We start from the raw sequence: 27,119 nt of genomic DNA, 5'->3' as shown, positions 1-27,119 counted from the left end.
TCTCCTCACCCTATTGTGCTTGGCTGAACTCACATCCAGTCATTTTACCACATGCCTCTTTTCCTTTGTCAATTTCCAGACTCACAGAATCTATGCTATTTTGTTTTTTTCCCTCTACACTTTAATTATTTAGCAGGAACATGTGTGCACCATGGCACACATGTGGAAGTAGGAGGACAACTTGCAGAGGTCGCTTCTCTATTTCTACCACATGGGTTCTGGGTATAGAATGTAGGTCATCAGGCTTGGCAGCAAGGTTCTTTACCCACAAACCATCTGGTCAGTTCCCTGTCTATTTCCTTTAAACAGCAAGCATTAGTGAAACAAGAAAAAGGAGGGAAGGAGGAGGGAGAGAGGGGTGGAGGGAGGGAGGGTAGGCAGACAGCTCCATAGTGAGTCCACTGAATACTCTACTACCCTTAAGCAGCCCGTCCAGACCTCGGCACTCTCCTCACACTCCCCAGACTCTATGGCACCTGCTTCCGACCATGGTGCCCTAAGAGCTATGCTGGCCAAAGTCTAGCCGGGTGCCCTGACACTCCATGTACCAGTAAACAAACAGGGCTGTCACACCACGCACTCCTTGAGAAGGACAAAAAGAAGAGTGGCCATCAGAGATGTGGTGACTAGGAGGCCAGCGGACTTTTGGTGTGAGTGCTCTGGCCTCTGACCCTGTGCCTATCAGGTGTTGATAAATCGAAGTGGTGACCCACAGGGACATTGCAACTCTGTGTAGGAGGTGCTACCCAGGAACAGCAAGTCTCTCTCTCAACCCAGGACTCTGCTCCCAGTTCTCCACTCTGGGTTGCTAGAAGGCAAAAGGCCCAGCCCACTCTAGGTTTCTTAAGCTACCACTCCCTGTCTACATGGCCCCTTACACTTCCCAGAGGAGTCCAACCAATCCCAAGTAGATCCTGCTGACTACCAGCATACTCAGAAACGAAGTGATTGGAACATGACTAAGTGCACTTGAGACACGGGGTGAAGAGACATGTTCCAGAATCTAATTTCCATTGCTGAAGCCCCAGGGGCTGCCCAAGCACCAAAGATTCCTCTTTCTCCTCCAGTTCCCCAAGCCCAGCCTAGGACCTGGCATGGTCCACACGCCCAGAACACATTTGTGGGTCCCTCAGGAGCCCACCGAGGACAGCTAGCAGCCTCTGTCCAATGCAAATGTTCCCACCCACACTAGGGCAAGCGCCTGTGCTCACCGGATGGCGTGCAGCTCAGTCTCTCCACAGTAACAGTCTGCAGTAACACGCATACAAGTGCACAGCCACTAATACCAGATTTAACTCTCTGCCCACACCCACCCACGATCCTCTCCCAAATAGCTCCAGGGGATTTAAACCGAAATGAGCGTGGCTCAAGACTACGCTTCAGAAAACACAGAAAAATAAATCTGTATTTCTAGCATCTTGCCCCCACACTTGCCACACGGATCTGTGAGGGCCCTGCTCAGGGCACGAAGCTTTAAATGACAGCTGCGGTTAGTGGGAAAGCCCTTCCCTCTCCTGCTGGTGTTCCCTGATGTAAAATGAGGGGGCACACCACTCTCAATTCCCTAAATCTGCACTGAGTGGAGACACAAGCTGGGAATTCTTCCTTCCTGCTTCAGTCACCATCGAGGCAGACCCCCAAGCTTCAGACCCAGAGCAGGCCCCTCTCTGGAGCTGACCTGATCCAGTGAATGAAACAGCGACAGTGTCCACTCAGGCTTGCATCTAGAGCCTTGTAGACACGCCACTCCCTCCCGCCATTGCTGAGAGGCTCCAAGCTAAGGCGGAGCGAGAAAGGTCCAGGGCTCAAGCAAGTCCATGTCAGCGAAGAACTCACCCAGCTGTCTGGTCTGTCAGCCATGTCACCCCAGTGTTCCCAAAGGACCTCAGAAGAGCCAGCCACACACGCCCCAGGTGCAGGCAAGCAACGTAGACTGTAAAATGGACTACGGGAATCTGAGCTCCAAAGCCAGGCCCACAGGACAACACCAGAAATCTTTATGCCTACAATAAACTTACCAATTTCTATCCCTCTGATGGTTCAAATGTTTTTGTTCTTCTAAAAATGCATGTTAAAATCTAGTCCCAAAGCAGTGAGGGTTCCAAAGTGTGGTCTTAGAGAAATCAGGTGGTCAGATAAATGGACAGAGGGGACAGGGGACTTAGCTCTTTTGCCCACTTATTCTCTGCCAAGTGAGGTAGAACACGTGACCCAGGCCTCCTCCCAGAAGGAGGTGGTGTGGAGGTACCACCTGGAAAGCCGAGAATAGCAACAACCCTCACCAAGGCCAGCATCTTGACTTTGGACCTCCCAGGCTTAGAGCGTGAGGAAACAACTTCTATCTTCATCGATTGCCCAACTAGGGAATTTTTTTATTTATAGCTGTTGTTTTAAGGCAATAGCTCACTATGTAGTTCAGGTTGTCCTTGAACTCGTAAACCTTCTGGCTTAGAGTCCTCAATGCTGGGACGCTACAGTATGCTACCATGCCTGGAGGTATGGTATTAAGGCATTTGTTATAACAAACACGACATGGAGCTAGGCAATCCTGCTTACCCTGCAGTGAGCCCTCAGCTCACTCCACACAGTGAAAGCCCCGTAACCCACAGAGGAAGTCTTTAGCTCAACAGACTCAGTCCTTACCCCAAAATGAGGCTCTCCTACACAGAGCAAATTCCTCACTCAAGAGTGAGCCCCTCAACTCAGAGTGAGCCTTTAGCTCAACAAAGTAAGCCACTCATGCAAAACTAAGTCCATTGCCCCACATTGTGAGACCCTATTCTCACAGTGGGGGTCCTTTACCCTATATCAAACCCCTTGCTGCACACAGAATGCCCTTCAAGTGGGCCACTGGGAAGTCTGGTCCGTCATACACCAGAGAATGACCAGACTGCCACACGGTCAGACTCCTTGGCTAATATCTGCCTTCCACATTTGCACACAGGTCCAATCTAAGAAACCCAAAGCTGACTGAGTTAACTTTGAGCTCGTTCTGGTGCTTGGCAAGTTACTTTATGCTAATGCCCTTGTGTCCAAGGAGACGATGGGAAGACGGACTGAGGCAGCTGCGGCCTCAACCCAGATAAGAAAGTCACCCAAAGCACTGCAGTCCTGGCCCTTCCTCCTCCTATGTGGGACCCTCCCTACAGTCTCCCCAAAAGGCTTGCTTAGGCCTTGCCCTGACAGAACATGGAAGCACAGCTCTCTAGCATGCACAGCCCCCTCCCTCCTGGTCAAGGGCTATTTCCTGGTATGACTGAGGCTGACCTCCCGCAGGCCCCACCCTCAGCCCACGCTGGTCCTCTTCCCTCAGGTGGAAATGGAAGCAGAAGGAAGTTGCTTTCTCTCAGTGGACATCCTTGTAACAGCGGTCTGGGGATTATGCCTGGGGACTGCCACGCAGTGAGAGCCCCATAACCCATAGTTGTCCTCCCGAGTTTAGCCTAGTTTCATGGGTTATCCTTCCCACTAGGCCAGAACAGGGTTACACAGCAATAAAGTAGGGATACAGCTGCCATGAGACTTGTTGGCATCTTAACCAGATCGGTGATGCAGAGCCAAGGGTAAGAACCACAATGCAAATGTCAAAACCATATGTGACAGGCAAGTGGGTGCGGCAGAAACTGTGCCGTGAGAGGCTGTCCTGAGAAGCTCGTGAGGCTCTCTCAGTGTCACCTGTCCTCAGAAGTGCTTCCAAATCTGCCACACTGCTTATCAGCAGGGCGGAACCACTTGCCAGCCCTAGAGCTCCTAAGCTGCATAAAGCTGGGCATGTGGTAACAGCTGCGCTTCAACCCCCACCATGTCACTGCCCCCTGGAACAGGATGTGAAAGCTTTAGGCACCAGACCCACCTGCACTTCTCTGGAAGATCAAGGCAGGAATGGATTTCCCAGGCGGAGTAGTACTTGGGACTGGGAACTGGTGGTCTAGAGCCTCTTGTGATGTGACTACCAGCAAATCCTCTCTCAAGGACTCAGCCAGAAGAGTACAGAGAACTTCCTGCAGCTGAGCCAAACTTGCTTGGTAGCAGCTGACAAACTCTCAAGTCACAGACAGCCCAGACTAACCTCCAAGCATGGAGTAGATCAGACCATTCTTGACCACAGCTCTCCATATGCACAGAGTGGTGGGCTTTTTAACCAACGACTCAGATAGTCAAGGCCGTTCTCCTCTTCGGGAAGCTGACATTGAACCTCCAAATAGGGCAGAGCCAGGAGGGGGAGCTGGACTGGGCTGGGATAAATAAGGCCCAAGCAGCCCTTGTTAGGTCTCAAACCATCACAAAGCGGACTTAGAAGCCAGGTTCTCCCAGCATTCCTCAGTTACAAAGTATGGCTGGGCTGCCTTCCCTATATAATCCAGCCGTTTGATTACCAATCCTTTTTGTCTGCCCTTTACTCTCCTGGCTCTCCTCTCCTCTCCCTCTTCACGTGGCCTGGCTTAGGATCGTGTTCACTCTGGCCTCTCTGAGATGTGTATGCCTCGGGCTAAGATCTCTCTTTTATCTACAGTAAGCCTTCTCCCCTACCGCACATATCAGCAGTCATGGCCTTCCTTTTCTCCCTTCAGCCCTGACCTCACATTCACTGCCTTGCCCTAACCATGACATTCAACTTCTCAAACCAGAAACCACTTCTACATTAGTAAGCACCCAAGAGAAAGCTCACACAGCCACCCTATGCTGAGAGGACGAGGAAACTAGGTGTGGAGAATAGCACTGAGCGGCCACCACCAGCTGGGAGTGCACAGGGGTCTTGAAGAGGAAGTAGGTAGACTAAAAATAAGTGTCTCTAGAAAGGGCAGGAATCCTGGGAAACCTGGGCATGGAGCAGGGCCAGACAATCCCTCACTTCCTGGCCAGTTTGCAGAACTCTGAAGAAGCCAAGCCTAGGATACCCTGGGCCTGCAGTACCACAACAGAGGACTGGGCATCATAGACCTCAAGAAGAGAAACCTGTAAAACCTGTGACAAACAGCCCTGTTTCTGTGTTGGCTGGGGAACTTAGAGGATGAATAGAGAGAAATACATGGACCTTATATTCTGACTATCACCTCCATCTGAGCTACACCATAGGAGACAGGCAGGTCTGCCCACTCTTACCCAACCCTTGGAGTTTTCTAAGGCTCAGCCTGCCCATTTTTAGTCCCTTAGCTCCTCTGCCTTAGGTGCTGAAAGTACCAGAGCATAGGACCACGACTTTCATTTTGTCTCCCTCCTGTGTGACCCAGTGGGCAGGGTGCAGATGATAGACGGATGCAGGGAGAACAATGTCGACAGGTTTGCCTTTGTGTGCTCCATAATGCAGAACACTGGACCCTCAGAGAAAGAGGGAAAATCAGGACCATCATTTGATATGCACCTGCTTACGTGTTGCTTCTGAGGAGTGCTTTTGTTTTGCCCATGGGGAGCAGGAGAGGTGACATTCACGGGCTCTCCTGTTCCAAGACCCACACTGGTTACACGTGAGTCTAAGCAATGGCTTGCAGTCACTACACTCTAGGCCACTGCACGTTGTACCTGGCTGTGGAGGCCCAAGGAAGACAGGGCCTTCAGCTCCTCGACACAGCGAAGAAGACAGGCCTCACCACTACACTGGGGTGACAAGCAGTTTTCAGGTCCCAAGAAAGAAGAAAAGGCTATGTCCTCACCTCTGAGCCATGGCTAAAAGGCTCCATGTAGCCTAACAACAGATAACAGGTTTCCAAAACCGCTCAGAAGCCTTAGGCTAGATCCTCCACACCTGGCTCCGGGGCCCCCATAGCCCTTGAGGACTTGACCTACTCTTTATCCTGCCTTCCTCCAGCTCACAGATGGAGTAAAGGACAAACTTAAAATCCCTGGACCCGACTTGCACACAGTGACGATGTTCCAACAGACGATACTTTGGTGACTGATCTGTTTAGCAGAAGACAGCTACATCACAACTCCCTGGTAGGGGTACGGTTGAGGCCTGGCCCCAGGCTAACAGCCAGTGAGAGCTGCAAGCAGACCTATTCCCATAGATGACTGCAGGAGCCCTACACTAGCCACCACCCACCAGAGTTCAGAGGGCTAACGTTCTTTGAAGCCGCTCAGGTAGAAAACTTCTGCTCCCTTGATTCAATGCCAGAAGTCCTTAAACAAACATGCAGATTCCCTCTCTTGCCCCAACCTCGGAAAACATATCTTTGTCTCTGAGGTCATGGGACATCAGTGTGTCCCAGAACACCATTGGTGACTAAGGTTCCAGGACACTACTCAGTCACCAGACCAAAGAGCTCTTTAGGAACTGAGTCCATTCAGCCCACACCTCCCCCACCTCAGTTCCCTACTTCCTCCTCAGGCACACCAAGTTCAACCCCAGCAATCAACTGAGGTCACAAAAAAGGCCGGTTGGCTCCTGCTGGTGCCAGGCCTATCTCTGCGTCTCACTCCATTGTCCAGGCTGAGATGGACCCATGGTGGGCTCCAAGGGAATGCCCCTCAGATGAACCCCCTTAGGTGAAACCTAGCCCCACACCTACATCAAAGCTGTGCTTCTGCCCCACGCCACACCAACGCCCCTCACCTGGTGCCCATGGAGCGTGTAGAGCAGCCGGCCCTCCATCAGGTCCAGGATCTTCAGGGTCGAGTCACTGGAGGCTGTGATGAGGTAGTTTCCCGATGGGTGGAAGGAGAGGGCATTCACAGCTGCGCTGTGTACTGGAGAAAAGATGGCCATCAGGCACTGGCTGAGAGGCCCCCAGAATACAGCCAGAGCCTGAGACAGGTGAAAAGGGTCAACAGCACTTCAGCATCGGCCTCAGGGGACTGGGCTAGGATGGCCATTGATAAGCAAGGTAGGGAACCCCACATGGATTTCCCAGGAGAGTGGCACAATCTATGGATGGGGACCAAGGGCAGGCACTGGAAGACACAAGGAAGAGAGACATACAGCAAGCGAAAGGATCAAATGACCCTTCACCTTGTCCCACAATGCTCAGCAGAAAGCTGGAAGAGAAGAGGACACATACACACAATATGCTGTCCTCTAGGAGGGGACCTGTATGGGGACAGGCAAGCAGAAGATGCAGAGATTTCCCTGTGCCCTTCTCCTCTACCCATTCAAGACTCCTTTTCCACCAAACCAACCATCTATTCTGGTGTCCCTTACTCTCCAAGAATCTCCATCTTCTCAACTTTGGTGGTTTACCCATCTGTGGAGACTTTGTACCGCTGTTCCCAATGGGTCTAGAAGTCTCTTGCCCTGTCTGTGATCATAAAGTTCTCCACTTAAAGTAAACTCCCCTAGGAAGCTTGCTCAGCTCCCTTCCAAAGCACCACAAGCCTCACACCAGTCCACTCTACTCACTCCTGGGTGTCTCATGGCATCACAACCTTTATCAGACAGAGACTAACAAGCACAGTCCCTCACTATTAGCTTGGTGTCTCCCACCAAGCAGAACTCAGAAAATGGAGAGGAAGCAGTTACTTATGATGGATGTTCAGAAGCCCCAAGGGCTACACAGCCCTTCCTTGAGGTTGAGGGTATGTTGTATATGGAGCTAGAGAGACAGGTAGACCCATGCGGTCCACAGAGGGAAGGAGCAACATCATAGCTAACGCATGGACCTGCTTGTTATAGGCTGCAAAGGTAAGACCCAGTGTCTTCCTAGTCACTACCACTGATCTAGTGGAGAAACAGTGGAGCTGAGGTAACCATGACCCTGAGGTAGGCAACACCACACATAGAGACAAGTTCAAAACCAGGCTTTCACCTGGGCTCTGAGAGCATTCAGGAGCCTCTGAGGCCCTTAGCAGAGCCCACAAGGATTACAAGAAGCCTTTTAGATGCGAGCCGCATTGGTGTATGAATGTGCGGGGAGTGCGCAGACATGTTCCCAGGAACACTTAGGGAGACAGCCAAGGCTTTATGTAACCTGATATTTATATCTGAACAACACGTTCCAATGACACAACTCCGGGAAGCAGCATGGAAAAGATCTCAAGGTTTCTACAGCCCACTCCTGGAGACAGAATAGAGACCCCTCCGCCTGCCCTGGAGTGAAGGCCACCCTGACCCCTGACCCACCTAAGACAAAGCAGCAGAGGCACAGCCAGTGGCAGAAAGGTGGAGCACAGTAAGACATGCTCGGGGAGCCCTGGGCTTCCCCAGAACCAAAAGGACAGCAGTCTATGTAGACACAAAACTATGCACCCCATCACTACCTGAGAAAGAAAACTGTCCCCAAAGGAAAGAAACAGAAGCCCCACTCTGTTACAAATGCCAGGGTTCTACAGCCACTGACCCCCGAGGAGGGCTGAGCCTGACATCAGGCTCAAGGGACATCCAGACATAGAACCCACCCCCATTATCCCCATTTGCTCTCCTGCCTTGACTGCTGGCCACAGTCTCCTCTGCTCTGCTTCTGCTGAGGTAGTGGGCAGGATCCATCTATTCCAACCCCAAAAGCCATCACTGCATAATATTCTCTCAAATGCCCACAAAGGGGTGAGCCTCTCCTCATAGCCAACAAAGGGATGAGCCTCTCGTCACAATGCCTTGAGCAGTGACTGTCCAAGAACAACCTCCTTTTTATGACGTCCTGAGCTGTCCAAGTCGCCTTAGCTTTATGGCAGATATCAGGGACAACACAGATTATCATTTGGTAGCTGTGTGCTCCTAGCTGTGATCTAGATTGGGAACTGTAACTTGTGTCAGAGACGCTCAGCAGTACGCTGCTCTAGGTCAACCAGGAGCCAGCAGGGTCCTGCAGCCCCTGCCCCTAAACACCAGGAAATGGCTACAGCTTATGGGCAGCAGAGAACCTGGAGAGAGACTTAAGTACACACAATCCTTTCCACGGACACTATTTTGTGTACAGGAAGAAGCCTTTGGCAAACCTGAGCCTGCTAGAGTCCAGGGATGCCAAGGGACCCAGATAAAGCCTGGTGACTGGGAGGATGGATTCTCTGAGGTAGATGGTGCTGGGGTTGAGCTCCTTTTCCACATCCTGTCACAAAGGGGTCTGCTCACTTCCAAGGACCAACATGCTCCTCATGATGCTAACTCGTATTCCTGTGACTCAGTGGGCTCTGGGTCTCCAAGGAATGCTGAATATACCTAAATGTATCCTGATACTAGCAGCAAGGACCCTTAAGTCACTTAAGCAAGGTCACATAAATAGCCACTTTGGGATGATAGGAGACAGTGAAGAAGGTTGGCCAGCATTGCTCCTGACTAATACATTAAGTCCCAACACCCCAAATAGGACCAGAGAAATAACAAGTGCTTGCCAAACCTGACAACCTAAGTTTAATCTCTGAGTCCCACATGACAGAAAGAGAACCAACTCCTCAAAGTTGTCTTATGACCTCCACAAGTATGCCATGGCACATTCACATGTGTGTACATGCAACGTGCACACACATATGCATTCACTCTAAACAAACATTTAAATAAATTAATGTAATTAAAAAAATTAGAACACCAAATAAAAGGCTCAGTATCTTGCTAGCTGCAAAGTCATTTAAAAGCCCTCCATGATGCTCTGGAGAGATAGCCCAACAGTTAAGAATGTGTACTGCTGGGGTTGGGGATTTAGCTCAGTGGTAGAGCGCTTGCCTACCAAGCACAAGGCCCTGGGTTCGGTCCTCAGCTCTGAAAAAAAAAAAAAAAAAAAAAAAAAAAAAAAAAAGAATGTGTACTGCTTATAACTATAACTCAGGTAACCTATAACTCAGGTCTTATAGAGGACCTGAGTTTAGTTCCCAACATCTGGGGATCCAGTATCCTATCAGTATCTGCAGTATCCTCTGCAGGCAGACACACACACACACACACACACGCACACACACACACACACACGCACACGCACACGCACACGCACACACACAAACACTTTAAAAAAAAATCAAAAAACAAAACAGAGCAAAAAGGCCTTCGTAATGAGACTAGGGTATATAGCTTGGTGAAAGCCATGCTTGATGTCCTAGGTTCAATTCCTAGTACCACATTAAAAGAGATGGCTCAGTGGTCACAAGCACTCGTTGCTCTTCTGATGAACCCTGATTCAAGTCATGGTTCACACCCTTATGGCTGCTCATGACAATCTGTAACTCCAGTCTGAGGAGGCCCAGTGCTCTCTTCTGGCCTCTTTGGGCATTGTACATGTTTGACAAAACACTCATACCTACAAAAATGAATACAATTAAGCAAAGACCCCTTGGGTAGGATAGAGGTACATAGATGTTCTCAGGAGCCAGTGACCAGAGAACTCAAAGACTTAGCAAGTCAAGTTTCTGGAAATGACCAAGCCAAGCCTCCCAGGAGCTTTGTAAATAAAACACTAGAGTGCGTAGGCCTCAGCGTGGGAACAGTGGGCAGACTCCCAGACCCTTCCTACTGAAGAGCTAGATTTGGCTCTCAGTTGTGTGGCTCTAGGCAAGCCTCACGTTACCTGAGGATGAAGCGGGGAGAGGCCATGCCTTGCTGGTCACCCAGGCCTGTGCCTGGATCATGGGCCTGCACATGTTCGCAAACCACAAAGCACATTCTGGGTTTCAGGGATGGCGGGGGCTGCTGCTCAGATGTTTGAACAGTCTTAACGTGGGCTCTGAGCATATGGTGCTTAACCCACCTCCACGGGAACTGGCACTATCAGGGCTCCACCAGCCCATTGGCTCCTCGTTGAATTAGGAAATCAGAACTGCTCCTTGCAGTGAGAGGCAGGAGCCAAGAAACACCTTGCCGGGGAGGACACTCAGCCCACCTTAGACCAACAGCACTGGCTACATGCTGTAACTCACAGCTGAAGCAAGCTTCACTCCAACAGCCGAGGCGAGGACAGAAGCACGGGCGCTGGGTACTCACTGCAAGCACTAACCACACTCTCTCAGAGCCCACCAGCCTCTTATCCCGCACCACCACGGGAGACACTGAACTTTGTATCCTTAGAACTCTCACCTGGGTTTCTTAGGAATCTGGAACAGAGGAGAGATCAGAGGTTTGCTACCACAACAGTGCTGAGAGCTTCCAAACAGACCCATGGGTGCACTGAAGAGGGTGACCCTCCCTGGCAGTGTTTTAGCCAAGCTCTCTGTGAAGGCCCTTGACTTGAGCAGACCTAGCCAGAGGTACAGTACCGGAAAGTAGAGTGAGCTGTAACCCCCTCCCACTCCCGGAAGGTGATCCCCAAAGCTGAGAGGTGAGTTTGCTCTCGCGTGAACACCTACCAGGTGCCACAGCCTTGGGCAGGAAGCTCAGGAGGAAGCCGGCTGTGTTTATAGGCTGCACAAAGTCCCCACAAGGCTCCGACACACAGCAGGACAGCCGAGAAATATGACCCTGCAGCCTTGCTGAGGAGTTCCATCCCAAGAGGCAAAGAAGCAGCAAACTCCCACTGAAAGCTTTCAGAGGAACCTGTGGGTTGCAAGCACTCCCGTCCACTCGGAACTTGGCCTTGATGCTCACCCAAGGCCCTCCTGGCCCTGCTAGCCCCGAGCTGCACTTCTGCTCACTCCCTTGAAACCCACAGTCCTCTCCCTACCTCCTCTGAACTCTTCCACCTCCTGCTGGCCCCCTCCTGAGATCTCATTCTCCTCTGGACTCTGCCCTCCCCAGCTGTCTCATGGGTCTCACTGTGGCTGCTGTGGAGTCCTTTCCTCTTTAGTGGTCCTCCAGCTCCAGCCATAATGGTTGGCCCTTCTTTCTCATGTCCCAGATCCCAAGGCCCAGGTGGCCCCTCCACCAGCACGGCATCAGCTTCTGCCTCTACTCGTTCTACATAAGCAGCCCTTGGCCTAACCACTCTGATTCATGCTACACTGAGCATGGAAATCCATGCAGCAATGACCAGGGTCTATCAACCACACATCATAGCAGAATCTCTCTCAACACTTGTCTTCTCAAATGCCCCTCCTCCATTTGCTCCTCGAGTGTCACGTCCCAGAGTTACCAGTCACTAGGATTTGGGACCTTAGGTTTAAAGGTGGCATTCAAAGATCTTCCAATGGATACATGCTGCTAGAACTCAAGAATACCAGGCCCAGGCTCCCACTCTATCAGGGAGACTCTTCCAGAGACAGCTAGAAATCCTCTTCTCCCAGTGTAGGGTCGTGTGGCACAAACCACACCAAGCGCTGTGCCGTAATACCCCTACATACTCTCTCAGCAGATTATCACCTCATGGGCAAGGGTCACAGAACACAGGAGCCTGCGCTCCTGGCCACTGCACTCCCTGGTCCCTTTCCTGTCTCATCTCTCCCTGCCCAGACTCTCCTTGCTCTGCCACCTTCACCAGTCAACATGGAGACAGCGCCCAGTCTCCAGCCCTAGCCTTTAACTCGGGCCTGGGCCAGGACAGAAACCAAGCCTCTGAGTCTACAGAGGGTGGACGTGCAGCCGACTGTTCTGCTCTGGAAGCCTCTGAAAGCACAGCAGCGGGAGGTGCCTTGGCTCTGACTAGGAAAGGCCTGGTTCTGGTGGCTAAGCCTGCCACCTGCTGGTGGCACTGTGGACTGTATGTCTCTACAAGTGACTGGATGACTCCTGAACACTTGGGGCCAGCAGCAACAACATCTTTGTCACTGTAGCCATGTTGTGCCAGCCACTCTTCCCTCTTAACAAGAGCTAAGTCAAGCCCTGGCTTGCCACCTGTAAGATGAACCCCATCACTGTCCCAAGAGCTCAGAGGAGTCACTGACCCACCACCTAGTGTCACACAGCTGAGAATGCTGAAGCTGGCTACAGAATCCACACTCCACTCTGACCTGTCCCAAACCAGGAACTTCTCCCAGTTCCTGGATTCCTCAGCTGGGCAGCCCAAGAAAGTGCTGCTTTCCAATGTCCGAGAAGCAACCACGGAAGTCTTACGGGAACATTGGGGTAGAGAGTGCTAAAGACTGAACTCTAAACCCAATGTCAACTCCCACTGCTCTGTATCCACAGGTGACAGTTAAAGAAGGGACCATAGGCCTAGGCCTGGCACCAGGGCTGGCCCTCAGCTAAAGCAACCTTCTACGTGTTTCATGGCTGTAGGAAGACCTGTGGAAGGTAACACGAGGCCAAGGTCCCACCAACCTCTATGCAGCCCATCTCCTTGGCCCTGGAAAGTCATCTCGGTCACAGGGAGAGATGAGTAGTATAGAGCTCTCAAGGAGCAGGCCTCAGGAACAGTCCTAGCCAGAAACTCACCAAAGACTCGGCAGCTACAGCGTGTGTGAGACTCTGCTATAGCAGGGCACCACCTGACCAACGTTCCAAGCCAAGATGGCTACCACACCAACTATTCATCCTGGTGGACCCAACAGCCGCAGGAATCCTCCCAGCTCGGGGCTGTCTTTGGACCTATTTAAGCACCGAGGCAATGAAGCAGATGCCCGGCCCTCGTGCCGTCTCAGCAGTGGCGGCTTGTGGGCCTGCGACACTGCTCGACACTCACACTGATAGTGCTGCACCAGCCGGTGAGTCCGCGTATCCCACACCTTCACCGTGTTGTCCATGCCAGCAGCAGCAATGCAGGTCCCACTGGGGTGGAAGTCCACGTAGGTGACAAAGCTGGAGAGAGAACAGTCACATACTGTAAGAGTTCTTCCCTGGATAGGACGCACCCAAAGCGCCCTTTCCCTGTGTGTCTGCTCACACAGGTCCCTCAACCTGGAACATGCTTCTTTACCAGGTAGCCAGGAGACACCAAAAAGCAGCTGACAACAGTGACCAGCAGTGACATAAAGTAGACTTATCAGGAACCATGTTCCTCCCTCCTTCCCCTCCTCTTCTGTCTTTAAGTTTTTTGTTTTTTGTTTTTTTCGGAGCTGGGGACCAAACCCAGGGCCTTGCGCTTGCTAGGCAAGCGCTCTACCACTGAGCTAAATCCCCAACCCCATTGTCTTTAAGTTTTTTTTGAGACAACACCTCCATATTCAGTATGTTGCCCCGGCCGACCTTCCTACCTCCCTTCCTCAGGACTAAGATTTCAAGTGTGTGTAACCACATCCAGCCCCCTGCTGATTTTTTAAATACAAGTGGAGATAGCTATCTTCAGACCAGCAGGTCAGCCAAGTTGCTCTGGGGTTCTTCTGCCAGGGCTAGCTCCAAGGCAGGTCCCACCAACTGAGGTGTGGGTGGGAAGGTCTGGCAGTGCTACAAGGGCTGCTCGCCCATCTGTCTCTGGAAGACCAGTCAAGAGCCTTCAATGCACAAGCATAAATACTCAGGCACTCTGGAGGGATCCCTGCCGTGCGGTGAGGCCCAGCTTAAGGAATGAGGAGTGAAGCCGCAGTCTGCTTAGACAGTAGAAAAGCTAAATCCCTGCTCAGAGGCCCATCCTACTTTGCCTGAGTAATGCGGCATAGGACGAAGAGCCAATACCAGCTACGAACCGAACGGAACCGAACCGAGGCTTTTGGGGTTGGGGATTTAGCTCAGTGGTAGAGTGCTTGCCTAGGAAGCACAAGGCCCGGGGTTCCGCCCCCAGCCCCAAAAAAAAAAAAAAAAGAAAGAAAGAAAAAGAGAACCGAGGCTTTCATTCATAACTCATCACCATGGGGGACGCTAAGTTTTGACATACAGTTTAGGGGGTTGATTCAATGTTCAGAAAGACACATTATGGGGCTGGGGATTTAGCTCAGTGGTAGAGCGCTTACCTAGGAAGCGCAAGGCCCTGGGTTCGGTCCCCAGCTCCGAAAAAAAGAACAAAAAAAAAAAAAAAAAAAGAAAGAAAGACACATTATAATTTTGAGAACTAGAAACTAAAAGGGGGAAAAGAGACCAAATTATTGTGTAACTTTAGGTAAAAAAATTTCTGCTGTCTATGGGATAAGGATGGGGCTTAACTCTCCATCTACAAAGGAAAAGGTAAAAGTGCGTATGAAAGGCATATTCAGTTGACGAGCAGCAAGCAGGGCTGATATATGCACAGCCCAGCCCCTGAAGGCCCCTGGGTCACCATGCCCTGACCTACTCTGTGCAGGACCCGCAGAGGGAGGACGACAGAGACTCACCCGCCGTGCTCACAGTATGAGTGGACACACTCCCGGCTGGTCTTGTCCCACAGCTTGACAGTTTTGTCATCGCTGGCAGACACGATGAGCCGCCCGTCAGGAGAGAACCTAGGTTGACAGGACCATAAGTCACACTACTTTGAGTACCACACCATGTTCTCTACAGCCACTTCCTCTAGCATGCTATTGCCTGATCCAGGAACTCTTTGGGCATTAAGGCTTTTTTTTTTTTTTTTTTTTTCTTTTTTTTTTTTTTGGAGCTAAGAACCGAACCCAGGCCTTGCGCTTGCTAGGCAAGTGCTCTACCACTGAGCTAAATCCCCAACCCCGCATTAAGGCTTTTTAATGTTGTTGTTTTGACATAGGGTCTTACTGTGTAGCACTGGCTGGCCTGCAACGCTATATGTAGATCAAACTGCCCTTGAACTGTGGCAATCCTCCTGCCTCAGCCTCCCAAGTCCTCCCAAGTGTGTACCAGCAACTGCCTGACCCGAGAACCACCTACGGGCATGTGCTGCTCTGATACCTTGAGTGATCCTGGACAAGCAGCCCTCCTCTGTGAGACAGACCCTCTGCAGTGCCCACCCATAAGCACACGGTAGCACAGAACGCCCAGGAGACAGATGGCCTATAGCAGTACACAGATGGTGCTGCTTGATGCATGGTGGTGGTCAGGAACACCACATGAGGACATCAGCAAAATATGAGGGCCAACAAAACACATGGAGGGCCTGAGACTTACTATTCAAGGCCTACCGAGGACTTAACACCCAACTTTGCTGGCTTGCCCTCCCTATCAGTACCCGCTCTCTGAGCAGGGCCCTCCCAGAATAAGAATGGTTCTGTCATAGAGAATAAGAAACTTCCAGAGGAAGATAGTTCAGTGGTCCCCAACCTCCGACTTTCATGGTTTCTTAGTGCTCCCTGGACACCCTCCTCTGGAGCAGAGCTGTGACATGAGAAAGCTCTGTTAAAGAAGCTGACAAAACCACAGGCAGGAATATGTTTTCTGTAATTCTTCAAGCCACCTGGCATTCCACCTCCCACACCAGAGCCAGGGCCTCCACACCAAGTCCTTACCCAGCAGCTCTGAAGTATAACTAAGCTGAGTAGATACTGCTCTGTTGGAAGCCTATTTCTCTCTCTGCAAACTAAAGAAGATGCTACCTAGCTGGCAGAACTGTCCTCAGGAACAAGGAGAAAGCACACCGTGGTACTAAGAGGACTTGTGGCTGCTGCGGCTGCTATCTGCTAGCCTGGGAGTGCTCCACACACCTGACAGAGGGTCATGGCTGACTAATATGTGTCACACAGAGCTCAATGATGCTCCCCCAACAAGTTCAATACAGCAACCACTATTGACATAATACAGATCAGAAAAATAAGACTCAGGGGTACACTAAAGGGAGGTAAGCAACCTGCCCAAGGTTACAAGCTGACACCTGCAAGCCCTTCTGACCCCAAACCCTTCACGCTCCCAGGTTCTCCAGACAGGAAATTCTCACTTGGCACAGCGGACCCAGTTGATGTGCTGGGTCAGGGAAAACAGGAATCTCTGGCGATGAGTTGACCACACCTTGACTGTCTTGTCATCAGAGGCTGTCACGAGCAACTGGCCATCACTGCAGAAGTGGACGCTCCTCACTGTGGCCGTGTGTGCACGGAACACAGTTGACTCACCTTTGCTGAGGATAGATATCCAGACTCAGGAGACTCATAACAGACATGAGAACCTACAAGGACACCAAAGTTCTCGCCAACTCCCTAGGCCTAACTGTCCCGGTCTCACCCCAAAGAGGCCAGAGCTGCCCAACAGAAACAAAGCGCTTTTCCCACCACCTCCACCCTCATGTGAGCAGCAACACCAGGTAGCAGTCATTCCAACATAAGGAGACAGCCCAAGTGAAGCTTCAGCCTCTGATGGCACCTCAGAGGTCACATGTCCCACTGTGACAAGCTCAAAGCCAGGATAAGGACCCAAGGAGGGACAGCTCTTATACCAAGTCCCTCGATGCTGTCAGTCCCTTGAAGTCCAGAACTCACACATTGGGTACCCAGATTCGAACGGTCTTGTCTCGGGAGCCTGAGGCAAGCAGGTGTCCCGATGGGGAGAAATTCACACAAGTCACAGCGTCCTTGTGGCCCGTGAAGCGGTAGGCACGTGACTGGGGCTTCATGTGCCAGATCATGAGGGTTGAGTCCATGGAGCCACTGGCTGAAGAGAGTAGTAACAAGATGATTCTCAGATCTCAAGAATCATGAGCACCCACCTCAATGCCAGGGATACAGGGGAACAACAGGCCCATCTCCACCGTCACAGGCATTCCCAACAGGACGATGATAGGATCCCATTGGGACGGCCTACATCTATGATTACTGACCTATAGTTTGGACAGTTATGGCCTGGCAGTTCTCCTTGTAGCAGGCCAACACAGGACATTTGCATGACATTTCTGTACTACAACCCAAGGTCCTTGAAATTCAAACCTGTAGGGCCCTTGGTCTCACCATTGATACTCTAAGAGCTCAGGGTCAAGCACTCCCAACACTCAGGAGCCTGTCAGACACAAAAGGCCCTTTACTATTGGAAGGACCTAACTTGGGGCTGGAGAGATGGCTCAGTGGTTAAGAGCACTGGCTGCTCTTCCAGAGGTCCTGAGTTCAATTCCCAGAAACCACATGGTGGCTCACAACCATCTAGAACTGTAGTCACATGGGATCCAATGCCCTCTTTTGGTGTACAAATGTACATGCAGGCAAAACACCCAGATACATAAATAAATAAATCTTTAAAAGAAAGAAAAAAAAAAAAAAGAAAAGAAAGGACCCAACTTGGTGCTGGAGAGATAGTTCAGTGATTGAGAGCACTTGCTACCCTTCTAGAGGATCTAGGTTCAATTCCCACATGGTTCTGTACTCCAGTTCCAGGAGATCTGATATTATCTCTGAACTCTGGGGCCACCTGGCACACATATAGTACTCAGACGTACATGCAGGTAAAACATTCATGTGCATAAAATAAGGCAATCTAAGTTAAAAATAAAAGAAAGGCAGGTGGTGGTGGAGGAGGCAAAGTACACCTTTATTCCCAGCACTTGAGAGCAAAGGCAGGAAGCCTCTTCAAGTTCAAGGCTAGCCTGGTCTATGGTGTGAGTTCCAGAACATCCAAGGCTACACAGAGAAATCTTCTCCCAAAGAATAGAGAGAGAGAGAGAGAGAGAGAGAGAGAGAGAGAGAGAGAGAGAGAGAGAGAGAGAGAGAGAGATAGGATAAAAATAAAAGAAAGAACCAAACCTAATAAGGAGCCCAAGGAGAGAACAAACAATGGTGTCAGTTCCTTCTTTGCTTAGAGCAAACCACTACATCAGTGCTCTTAAGCGCTGAGCCATCTCTTCAGACCTTTTGCTGGTTTTTTTCAAGACAGGGTTTCTCTGTGTAGCCTTGGCTGTCCTCGAACTCACATAGACTCGCCTCCCTCGCCTCCTCAAATGCTGGGATTAAAGCTGCATGTCACCACGCCTGGCCCTAGTTTCTCTCTTCAAACTGCATTACCAGCATGCACAGAGCCTGCATGGGTCTGCACCCAGGCCCTCCGAGGTACATTATATAAATTCCAATTTAATGTCATTATGGGATTCCTGAATGTGTAAACAAGTGTTTAATACTTTTTCTTAAAATGTACACTTGGTGTTTTTCCTGCAAGTATATCTGTGTGGGGGTGTCAGATCCCTTGGGACTGCAGCTACAGACAGTTTTGAGCTGCCATGTGGTGCTGGGAACTGGATTTGGGTCAGGTCCTCTAGAAAATCTGCCAGTGTTCTTAAGCGCTAGGTCATTTCTCCAGTCCAAGGTCTCTGATTCTTGTGCCTTCTCTTGGACTCTTTTCCTTCTGTTATTTGTTTTGTCCAAATCTGATGTGATAGTTTTTGTTTTATCTTATTACCTTTTATTTTGTTATGTTTTATTATTACCCCCCCTTAGAAGCCTGTTCTTTTCTAATGAGAGAGAGAAAGGGGGCAGATCCAGATGGGAGGGGAGGTGGGGAAGAACTGGGAATAGTAGGGAGAGGGGAAACTGTCATCAGGACATATTTTGTGAGAAAAGACTCTATTTTCAATAAGAGGAATGAATGAATGAATGAATGAATAGCTAAATAAATAAATGCTGCATGACCTCGTCAAGGCTCCTAACCTCTCTGAACATTTGCATGATTCTGTTCATGCAGAAGGAGCTTACAGAGCCTAATCAGCCCAGTGTCCAGAAGGCTGGCAGCTAGAACCAAAGCCAAGGGCCAGAAAAAGCAGCATGTCCTAGCTGTACACTGGTGTTCCCATACCACATCTCCCAGAGAAAAACTCGCCTTCCCTTACCCAGGTGCTTGGTGTTGAGACTGAAGTCCACAGAGGTAACTGCATCTCGGTGGCCCTTAAAATGTCTCTCCAGTGAGGGGTCCTCCTGGGAGAGAGCAAGGTCAAATGGTTATAACCAGAAACAAAGGCTTCTCTGGAATAACCAGGAGATGTTAAAAAGCACTCAAATCACGATCTTGTACGTAGAAAATCCTAAGGAATCCACTAAAAACTAGTATGGCAAGAATAGGTACACAATCAGCAAACACGCGTCCAAGAACAAACGGAAGAATCAATAAATCCACAACTAATGAATATGGGCCCAGTGTGGGGGCAAACACCTTTAATCCCAGCACTTGGGAGGCAGAGGTAGGTGGAATTCAGTGAGTTCAAGGCCAGCCTGGTTTACAAGGTAAGTTCCAAAATAGCCAAGACCATAGTATCTCCCTCTATCTCAAACATCAGAAATTAAAAACAAAACAAAACAACAACAACAACAAAAACAAAAAACAAAACAACTTTGGGAAAGGATATTTCTATGACATAGCAAAGCCATTGCTATTCCACAAAGCTATACCCTAAACAAAGATGAGGCCCAGTGCCCAGCTCCGCCCAAGCGCACCTGCAGGACCACGCCTTTTAACAGATGGTGGGGTAGGTCAGGGGGAGGCTCCAACTAAGCAGCAAGTGCTCACTCATTCTGCCTCCTGTCCTCACCAGAGCCTCTTAGAAACATACGGGTGAGGTCGTGTCCATCCTAGGCTCAGTGGGCAGAAGCACGTTCAACCCTGATCAGTGAGACCCCTTCCCTCCCAATGCCTTCTTCCCTGAGCAGTTTCCTACTTGTAGGCCTCCTCTCCCCTAAAATCTGTGTGTGGCTAAATGTAAACAGAATATCAAATTGGCAATCAAAAGTCTGGCTCCTATTTCTACCCAAGTCTTCTGAGGCGCATCAGGGGCCACCAGCTATCACCTGGTCATGTAGAAGCAAATTCTTATTTAAAAGACCAATTTAGAGTCCTTTTCTGGATTGGGAAGAGGGGTCAGAATCAAGCCCTTGTCACATTGCAGGCCTCCACCATCCCAGGCATCCCAAAGGCCTACTGCTTCTACTTGTTGGGAAAGGATGTCACCTCCAAAAAGACCTGTTGCTCTGAAGAGGACAAACTTACGAGGCTCACCCTGGCCACGTCTGGGGCCACGTCCCAGGCCACGACAAGGGTCGGGCCTTGATTGTGTCTTGATTGTGTACATCCCAGAGGCAGGGACTTGTTTCTTCGCCCTGGTGGTCCAGCATCTAGCCTGGCACTTGGGGTGCTAAGTCAATGCCCGGCCCACCCTGTAATCTTGGATGAGGAGGTCACCTTAGAACCCCACGTCATCACCCGCCCCTCTCGCGGCCATTGTTCCAACCAGCCAGGCGCCCACTCTCCAGGGACTTACCTGGCTGTGAGCAGCCATGGCGGGGCTACCGGGGCTGGTAGTACCAGTGGCGCCCCAAATGCGGGAGATAGCTGGGTCGACAGTTGTGCCAGTTCAGTTTCCGCGCCCCCAATCGCCGCCAATAGCAACGCCGGTGGCGTCGCCGCGTCCCGCCCACCGCAATTAAAGGAGAAGCGCCCTAGGTTTTTGCCCTCCGACCGGAAGTTGGGTTGCTCGATGGGCGCCACCTTCTTGTCCTCTAGCTCTGCCAGATGAGGTAACCGACCGAGCAGCCAAAAGCTTCACTTCGCTGTCACACTTTCCTCCTGAGAACTTAAAAAATTCTAGATGAAGGTTTCGGCCTTTCAGCTCTAGCTCTGGTAACGGAGCGCACAGCCATCGGGGAAATGAAGTTCTACATAGCACTTACCCCACAGTCTTAATAAAGGTAGAACTACATTTCCCAAGATGCCCCGGGACGGGCGGATTTTTACCATTTTGAGTGACGGCCTTAAGGATTCCGGAAGGAGGATACTGGTATTGCTCTTGGCTTAAAGCTTCCGCCCAAGGCGCCACTGAAAACCAGTTATTAGCGCCTTGGTACCCCAGAGTGGTTCGTTCCTGCTCTTAAGGGTATATTAAAAAAAAGAAAACAAGAAAAAACCAGAGTCACTCAGAATAAGAACCATGGATTAGAGACCTAGGTTCAATTCTTTTTTTTTTTTTTTAAAAAGTCTTTTTTTTTTTTTTTTTAATTTTATTTATGAGTATACTACAGCTGTCCTCAGACACACCAGAAGAGGACATCAGATCCCATTACAGATGGTTGCGGACCACCATGTGGTTGCTGGGAATTGAACTCAGGACCTCTGGAAGAGCAGCCAGTGCTCTTACTCTCTGAGCCATCTCTCCAGCCCCCCTAGGTTCAATTCTTAATTCTCTACTGAGTGACCTCAGGAAAAATGCATCTACTCTGAGGACTTGCCTCCCCATTTGTCCTAAGAGGACTGTGATTGCGGCCCGTCTTGCTCAGAACTCTTTAGCCTTAAGAAGCCTTTATAAACTGTATGTCTGAAAGAAGTCGATATATTCCCATCACTGGGTAGTCTGAGGATAATCTTGGGTTTGTGCTACATAGCCTGACCCGAGCTTCCAAAAAAAAAAAAAAAAAAAAAGGTAAAAGAAGCAATCCTCGGACCCGACCACCAGAGGTCGTCCTTTCCCACTTTCTGCAGTGAAGGCCCGGAGTGACCTATACATCTGACCTGTACTGGATGTTTTGTAAGAATCAAGAACCTTCTATCACCTCTCCTGAGGAAGCCAACTTGTCCATAATCAAACACTAATTAGGATCTGGCTGTGTCCTGAGATTTCTTACCACATGTCTAGGCTTGAAACTGTGTCCCTAAATCTGCAGGGACAGTAAACTCAGCAACTGGCATGTGGGTAAGTGTATCTGGATCTAAAAGAATGACTCATTGGTTAAGCGTGTATACGGTTCTCCCAGAGGACACAAGTTCTATTCCCAGCTCCCGCGTCAGATGGCTTACAACTCCAGTTTGTAACTCCAGCTCGGAGGCAATTCAACACCTCCTGTCTCTTGAGGCACGCGCGCGTGTACACACACACACACACACACACACACACACACACACACACACCATTAAAACGAATTTTTAGTGTTTTGATGAGAGATACAGGATATGTATCTGAACCTATTTTAACTATGTTGGCATAGAATTGGTTCCTTTGTGTTAGGAATGTTTAAGCTAGTTTAACATAGGCCATTAATTGTGAAAGTCCCAAGACAAAAATAGTTGCCCACTTATACAATACTCTCTGGATCATTCCGTACTGTTGAGAGGACAGATTCCAAGTCTTCCCATAAACAGTTTTCAGTTTGTCTCTAGTCTGTAAGTGTCATGAGCATCCAACACCAGAAACGTGATGGCCACATTTGTATATTTCTACAGTGTCAAAATGTATTGAATGTCAATAAATTCACGAGCTGTATCACTTTGCTGCTGCTGCTCTGCTTTTGAGATCAGGTCTCTCTACGTAGTCCTTCCTCGGACAGCTGCGGGTTGTTTTTTTTTTGTTTGTTTGTTTGTTTGTTTGTTTTTGTTTTTCCGGAGCTGGGGACCGAACCCAGGGCCTTGCGGTTGCTAGGCAAGCGCTCTACCACTGAGCTTAAATCCCCAACCCCTGTGGGTTGTTTTTATTTTTACTTTTTTACATTTATATGCATGAGTGCTTTGCCTACCTGTATGAATATGTACCACACTTACGTCTGATATCAGATCCCCCGGAACTGGAGTTTCAAACAGTTGTGAGCTGTCATGTGGGTGCTGGGAACTGAAACCGGGTCTGTGGTAAGAGCAGTGGTGCCCTTGGTGTTCTCTCTAGCAACCAGCCACGGGGTCTTTTTATTCTTTTTCTTTCATCTTGCTTTTTATTTATTTATTTTTTTGAGAATGTTGTGGGGTAGCCACCAGAGAAGACTGCTAAGACATGGATTTAACCAATAGAAAGTCCTGATTAGCCAGCCAGTGACTACACTGGGTTTTCAAGATTCCCATAGAAGCCATGAGCCTTTCTCAGGGTGAGCCCAAAAGCAAGGTTAGTACATTTAGAGAGTTTCCCACATCTCTGGACTTTGATGGATTAGGTATTTGTTGTAGTTTTGGCAGGTGGTGCTATCTATGTGCTGTGTTTTACGGCCTACATGGTACTTCCACCACGGAAGTCAGTTAGTGCTAAGGTCTGGGAACCTGTTCCAAGAAGGGTTTCACATAGCCCAGGCTGGCCTGTCACAACATTGGCTGAAGAAAGCTTTGAACTTCAGATGGTCCTGCCTCCATTCTGGAAATACAGGTTTATACCATCGTGTTTGATTTACACGATGGTAGGGATTAAACCCAGGCATTCATGCATGCTAGGCAAAGCAAGGTCCCATCTGAGCTATAACTCTAGCTTCATGATTTCAGTCTTAATTACTAATATTGCTTCCAGATCGCTTACCTTTACATAATAATATACATGAAAGTATGTGTTTGTAGAAATATATAGGTACACACAATGTATTATTATGTAGACTACAAAATGACTACAGAGAGGTTTAAGAGGCTACAGAGTTCAAAGAAGCCTTGCTGGAAGGAGAGGTGGGGAACGGGTACAGATGCAAAGAGTTAGTTATATACGTTAACATGGTGTTAGAGAACACAGTCGAGAGCTGCCAGTGGTGCCCAGGGCCACCCTGCAGAGGCACAGGGGCTGCAGAGACACAGGACATCTCAGATACGGATGGACAGAGAACTTTGACTGGACCAAGTTAAACAGGGAGTTGCACTGAGCCTTGAGAACTGTGAATTCTGTTGGCTCCCAGACACAGTCACTTGGTGACTGGGCGACTGGTTACTGAAAAGCAGGTTAATGGAGCTGTTACCATGGTGGCGTTAGGTGTTCTTTTTTATGGGACCCAGAGGAGGTTGCACCCTTCCTTGGTCTAGTCTGTTCCAAGGAGCTCTCAAGGGGCTGAGCATGACGGCACAAGCCTTTGATCTCTTTGGAAGCAGAGGCAGGAGGGTCTCTGAATTTGAGGCCAGCTATTTCCAGATCAGCCAAGGTTGCAGAGTGAGACCCAGGCTCAAAATGACAACAAAGTTCTCAGACCTGGAGTCTCTAGTATGGTTCTAAAACACCATGTGCCTACATGCTCCCTCCGGACTCGGAGAAGGGTGTAGGTGGTGACTTCTCACTTGACAGAATGAGGTCTTCATCAGTATGTGTCTCATGACTGGTGATAAGTTCCGTGTGCAAACAAGAATAGAGTCGTTCCGCCTCTCTGCACTCACTACAAAACCAGCTGCTGCTGTGTAACAGCAAGGCTGTAGGGCCGGAGGGCAAAGCAGAGCTGATAAACCACTGCTTCGCACAGCGTAGCGCAGCTTAGAGCAGGGTACAGCTTCGTCTCCACAGTCAGCTAAACATTCAAGGCACAGGGGTAGAGGATGAGGGGTTTCGTGGGGGGGAGGGTGCAGAAAAATATGTCTAATTTAATATTTTAGCTGGGTGTGGTGGTGGTGAATGCCTTTAATCCCAGCACTCTACAGAGGCAGGCAGATCTCTGTGAGGTCATAGGCTAGCCTGGACTACAACGTGATTTCCAGGATAGCTAAGGGTATTGCACAAAGAAACCCTGTCTCTAAAAAAAAAATAATAATAATAATAATAATAATAATAATAATAATAATAATAATAATATGGGGTGGGGATGGAAGTGGGGTTTTGTCTGTTTTACCTTTTAAGCAGGCTCAGTGGCTCAGCTCTGTAGTCACAGTTACTAGAGAAGCTGAGACAGGATGATCACAGGTTCTTAGCCTGCCTGGGCTACAGAGTAAATATGAGGCCATCCTGGAAAACTCAGTAAGATCCTGTCTCAAAACAAAAGGTAAAAAAGGGTAAGTAACCCTTTGCCCGAACTCACTGGTTTGCCCCGCTCTTCTGGACTCCATCCTCACACAGAGGCTGGTATCCACACACACACAGCAACATACACATAAAACAGAGTAAGTAGGTAGGTAGGGGGTTGGGGATTTAGCTCAGTGGTAGAGCATTTACCTATAAGCGCAAGGCCCTGGGTTGGTCCCCAGCTCCGAAAAAAGAAAAAAAAAAGTAGGTAGGTAGGTGGGTGGGTGGATGGATGGATGGATGGATGGATGGATGGATGGATGGATGGATGGATAGATATTTTAAAAAAGGAAAGGGCTATCGAGATGGCTGAGCAGGAAAAGAGCTTGCTGCAAGTTGAGTTCAGTCTTGAATTCCATCCCCAGAAGATATGGGAGGCACAAAAGTCCTGTGCTCACAGAGAAGCACTAAGGGAACCAGGAATGTTAAACACACAGGCTTGTTCTTTCAGAGGAAGGGATGCACAACCGGTTATCCATCCAGGAGGCTGCGGCAGACATGATCAGTAACCTGATGACATTCTTCACACATTTTCTGTGTGGCTGAGATCACACGGGATCCTCCCCAAAACTCTTAATACGAGCTTGTCAATCGTAGGTGTCCCACATACAGAGTTTCCATGTCATCATGCCTTAAGCTTTATTGTGCATGTGAGATGGAGTAAATCAGCACTAGGAATATTTTCACCAAGTTGTGCTATGCTTAAATATGCCCAAAATAAATTACTTGGGGGTCAGAGTCCACAAGTTTGGACCAGCACTGGCTAGTTAATGGTGTTGAACCCAACTATCTTCTTTCCTCTCTTGATCGTTACTCTGGTAGACATCATAATCACAAGAGCACACCCTCTCCCACCACCACCCCAGCCCAAAAGGAAGGAACCTACGAGGTGGAAAGAGAGAACCAGTTCAGCCGAGTTGTCTTTTGACTTCCACACGTAGGCTCATGTGCCCACACACACGAAAGTAAATTAAACAAATGTTTAAAAAAATATGTAAAAACAGAAGCCGAGGCTGTAGCCACATCAAGGCCCCAAATCTCATCTTCAGTGCCACAAAATAAATAAGAAAAAGGAAAGTGGGATTTGGAAGAACTTCTGAGGACAGGCATGGTGGTGAACACCTTTAATCTCAGCACTTATAGACAGAGGCAGGCAGATCTCTTGAGGTCAGGGCCAACCTGGTCTACAGAGTGAGTTCCAGGATAGCCAGGGCTACACAGAAAGACCCCATCTCTAATTAATTAATTAATTAATCAAGCTTTTTTTTTTTTTTTTTTTTTTTTTTTGTGTGAGTACACTATAGCTGTTTTCAGTCACACCAGAGACCAGAAGAGGGCATCAGATCCCATTACAGATGGTTGTGAGTCACCATGTGGTTGCTGGGAATTGAACTCAGGACCTCTGGAAGAGCAGTCGGTGCTCTAAACCACTGAGCCATCTCTCCAGCCCCCGTAAAATAGTTTTCGAATGCCAGTTTTGCTCAAATCATGGGAAGATTTGCTCGGTCTCCAGGTCTCCTCCAGAGCTTTCAGGTTCTACATTTTCTATTCCTACCCACCAGGGAAGAGAGACAAGACCTCAGTGAGCCGCCCTCCTACCCTCCTCAGCTCCTTTAGATTGGACTGCAGCTCTGACTTGGGCCTCCATGTTGTGTCAGAGTTCAGTGTTGGAGGAGCTTCCATGTTGGAGGGGACTAAATGTTAGAGGAGCCCTGCCTTTTCAGGCCTCTGTCCCAGGGGAGTTTCTGTCTCAGTCTGAGGCCACGGGCATGTCCATCTGCGTGAATCTCTCCCCATCATCATCCCACGACCCCAATTCTAAGGCCATGCAGGACAGGATGAAGACAGAGATAGGAAAGGCACCCCTCTCCTCAGCCCAGCCCAGTCTAGCCTGGCCTGGAAACCCCATCAATG

At 49.5% G+C, this 27,119-nt stretch overlaps 1 protein-coding gene across 1 annotated transcript in view; it reads right to left on the bottom strand.

Annotated features, from left to right (window-relative positions):
• Nucleotides 1-21,162, bottom strand: part of Poc1a (POC1 centriolar protein A) — a 67,153-nt gene extending 45,991 nt beyond the window's left edge. Inside the window, exons 1-7 of the mRNA XM_032910831.1 lie at nt 20,757-21,162; nt 19,335-19,419; nt 17,008-17,179; nt 16,470-16,649; nt 14,965-15,072; nt 13,404-13,519; nt 6,551-6,684 (exon numbers count right to left, since the gene is read on the bottom strand). Of these exons, the coding sequence (XP_032766722.1) occupies nt 6,551-6,684; nt 13,404-13,519; nt 14,965-15,072; nt 16,470-16,649; nt 17,008-17,179; nt 19,335-19,419; nt 20,757-20,774 (813 nt within the window). The 5' untranslated portion in view covers nt 20,775-21,162. The remainder of the gene's footprint in view (nt 1-6,550; nt 6,685-13,403; nt 13,520-14,964; nt 15,073-16,469; nt 16,650-17,007; nt 17,180-19,334; nt 19,420-20,756) is intronic.
• Between the last annotated feature and the right edge of the window lie 5,957 nt (nt 21,163-27,119).

Source organism: Rattus rattus, chromosome 8 (genome assembly GCF_011064425.1).
Source record: "Rattus rattus isolate New Zealand chromosome 8, Rrattus_CSIRO_v1, whole genome shotgun sequence".
In the NCBI taxonomy this organism is placed as follows: Eukaryota; Metazoa; Chordata; class Mammalia; order Rodentia; family Muridae; genus Rattus; species Rattus rattus.
The sequence above is the reverse complement of the archived record's forward strand: the minus strand, read 5'-3'. Positions and strand labels throughout refer to the sequence as shown.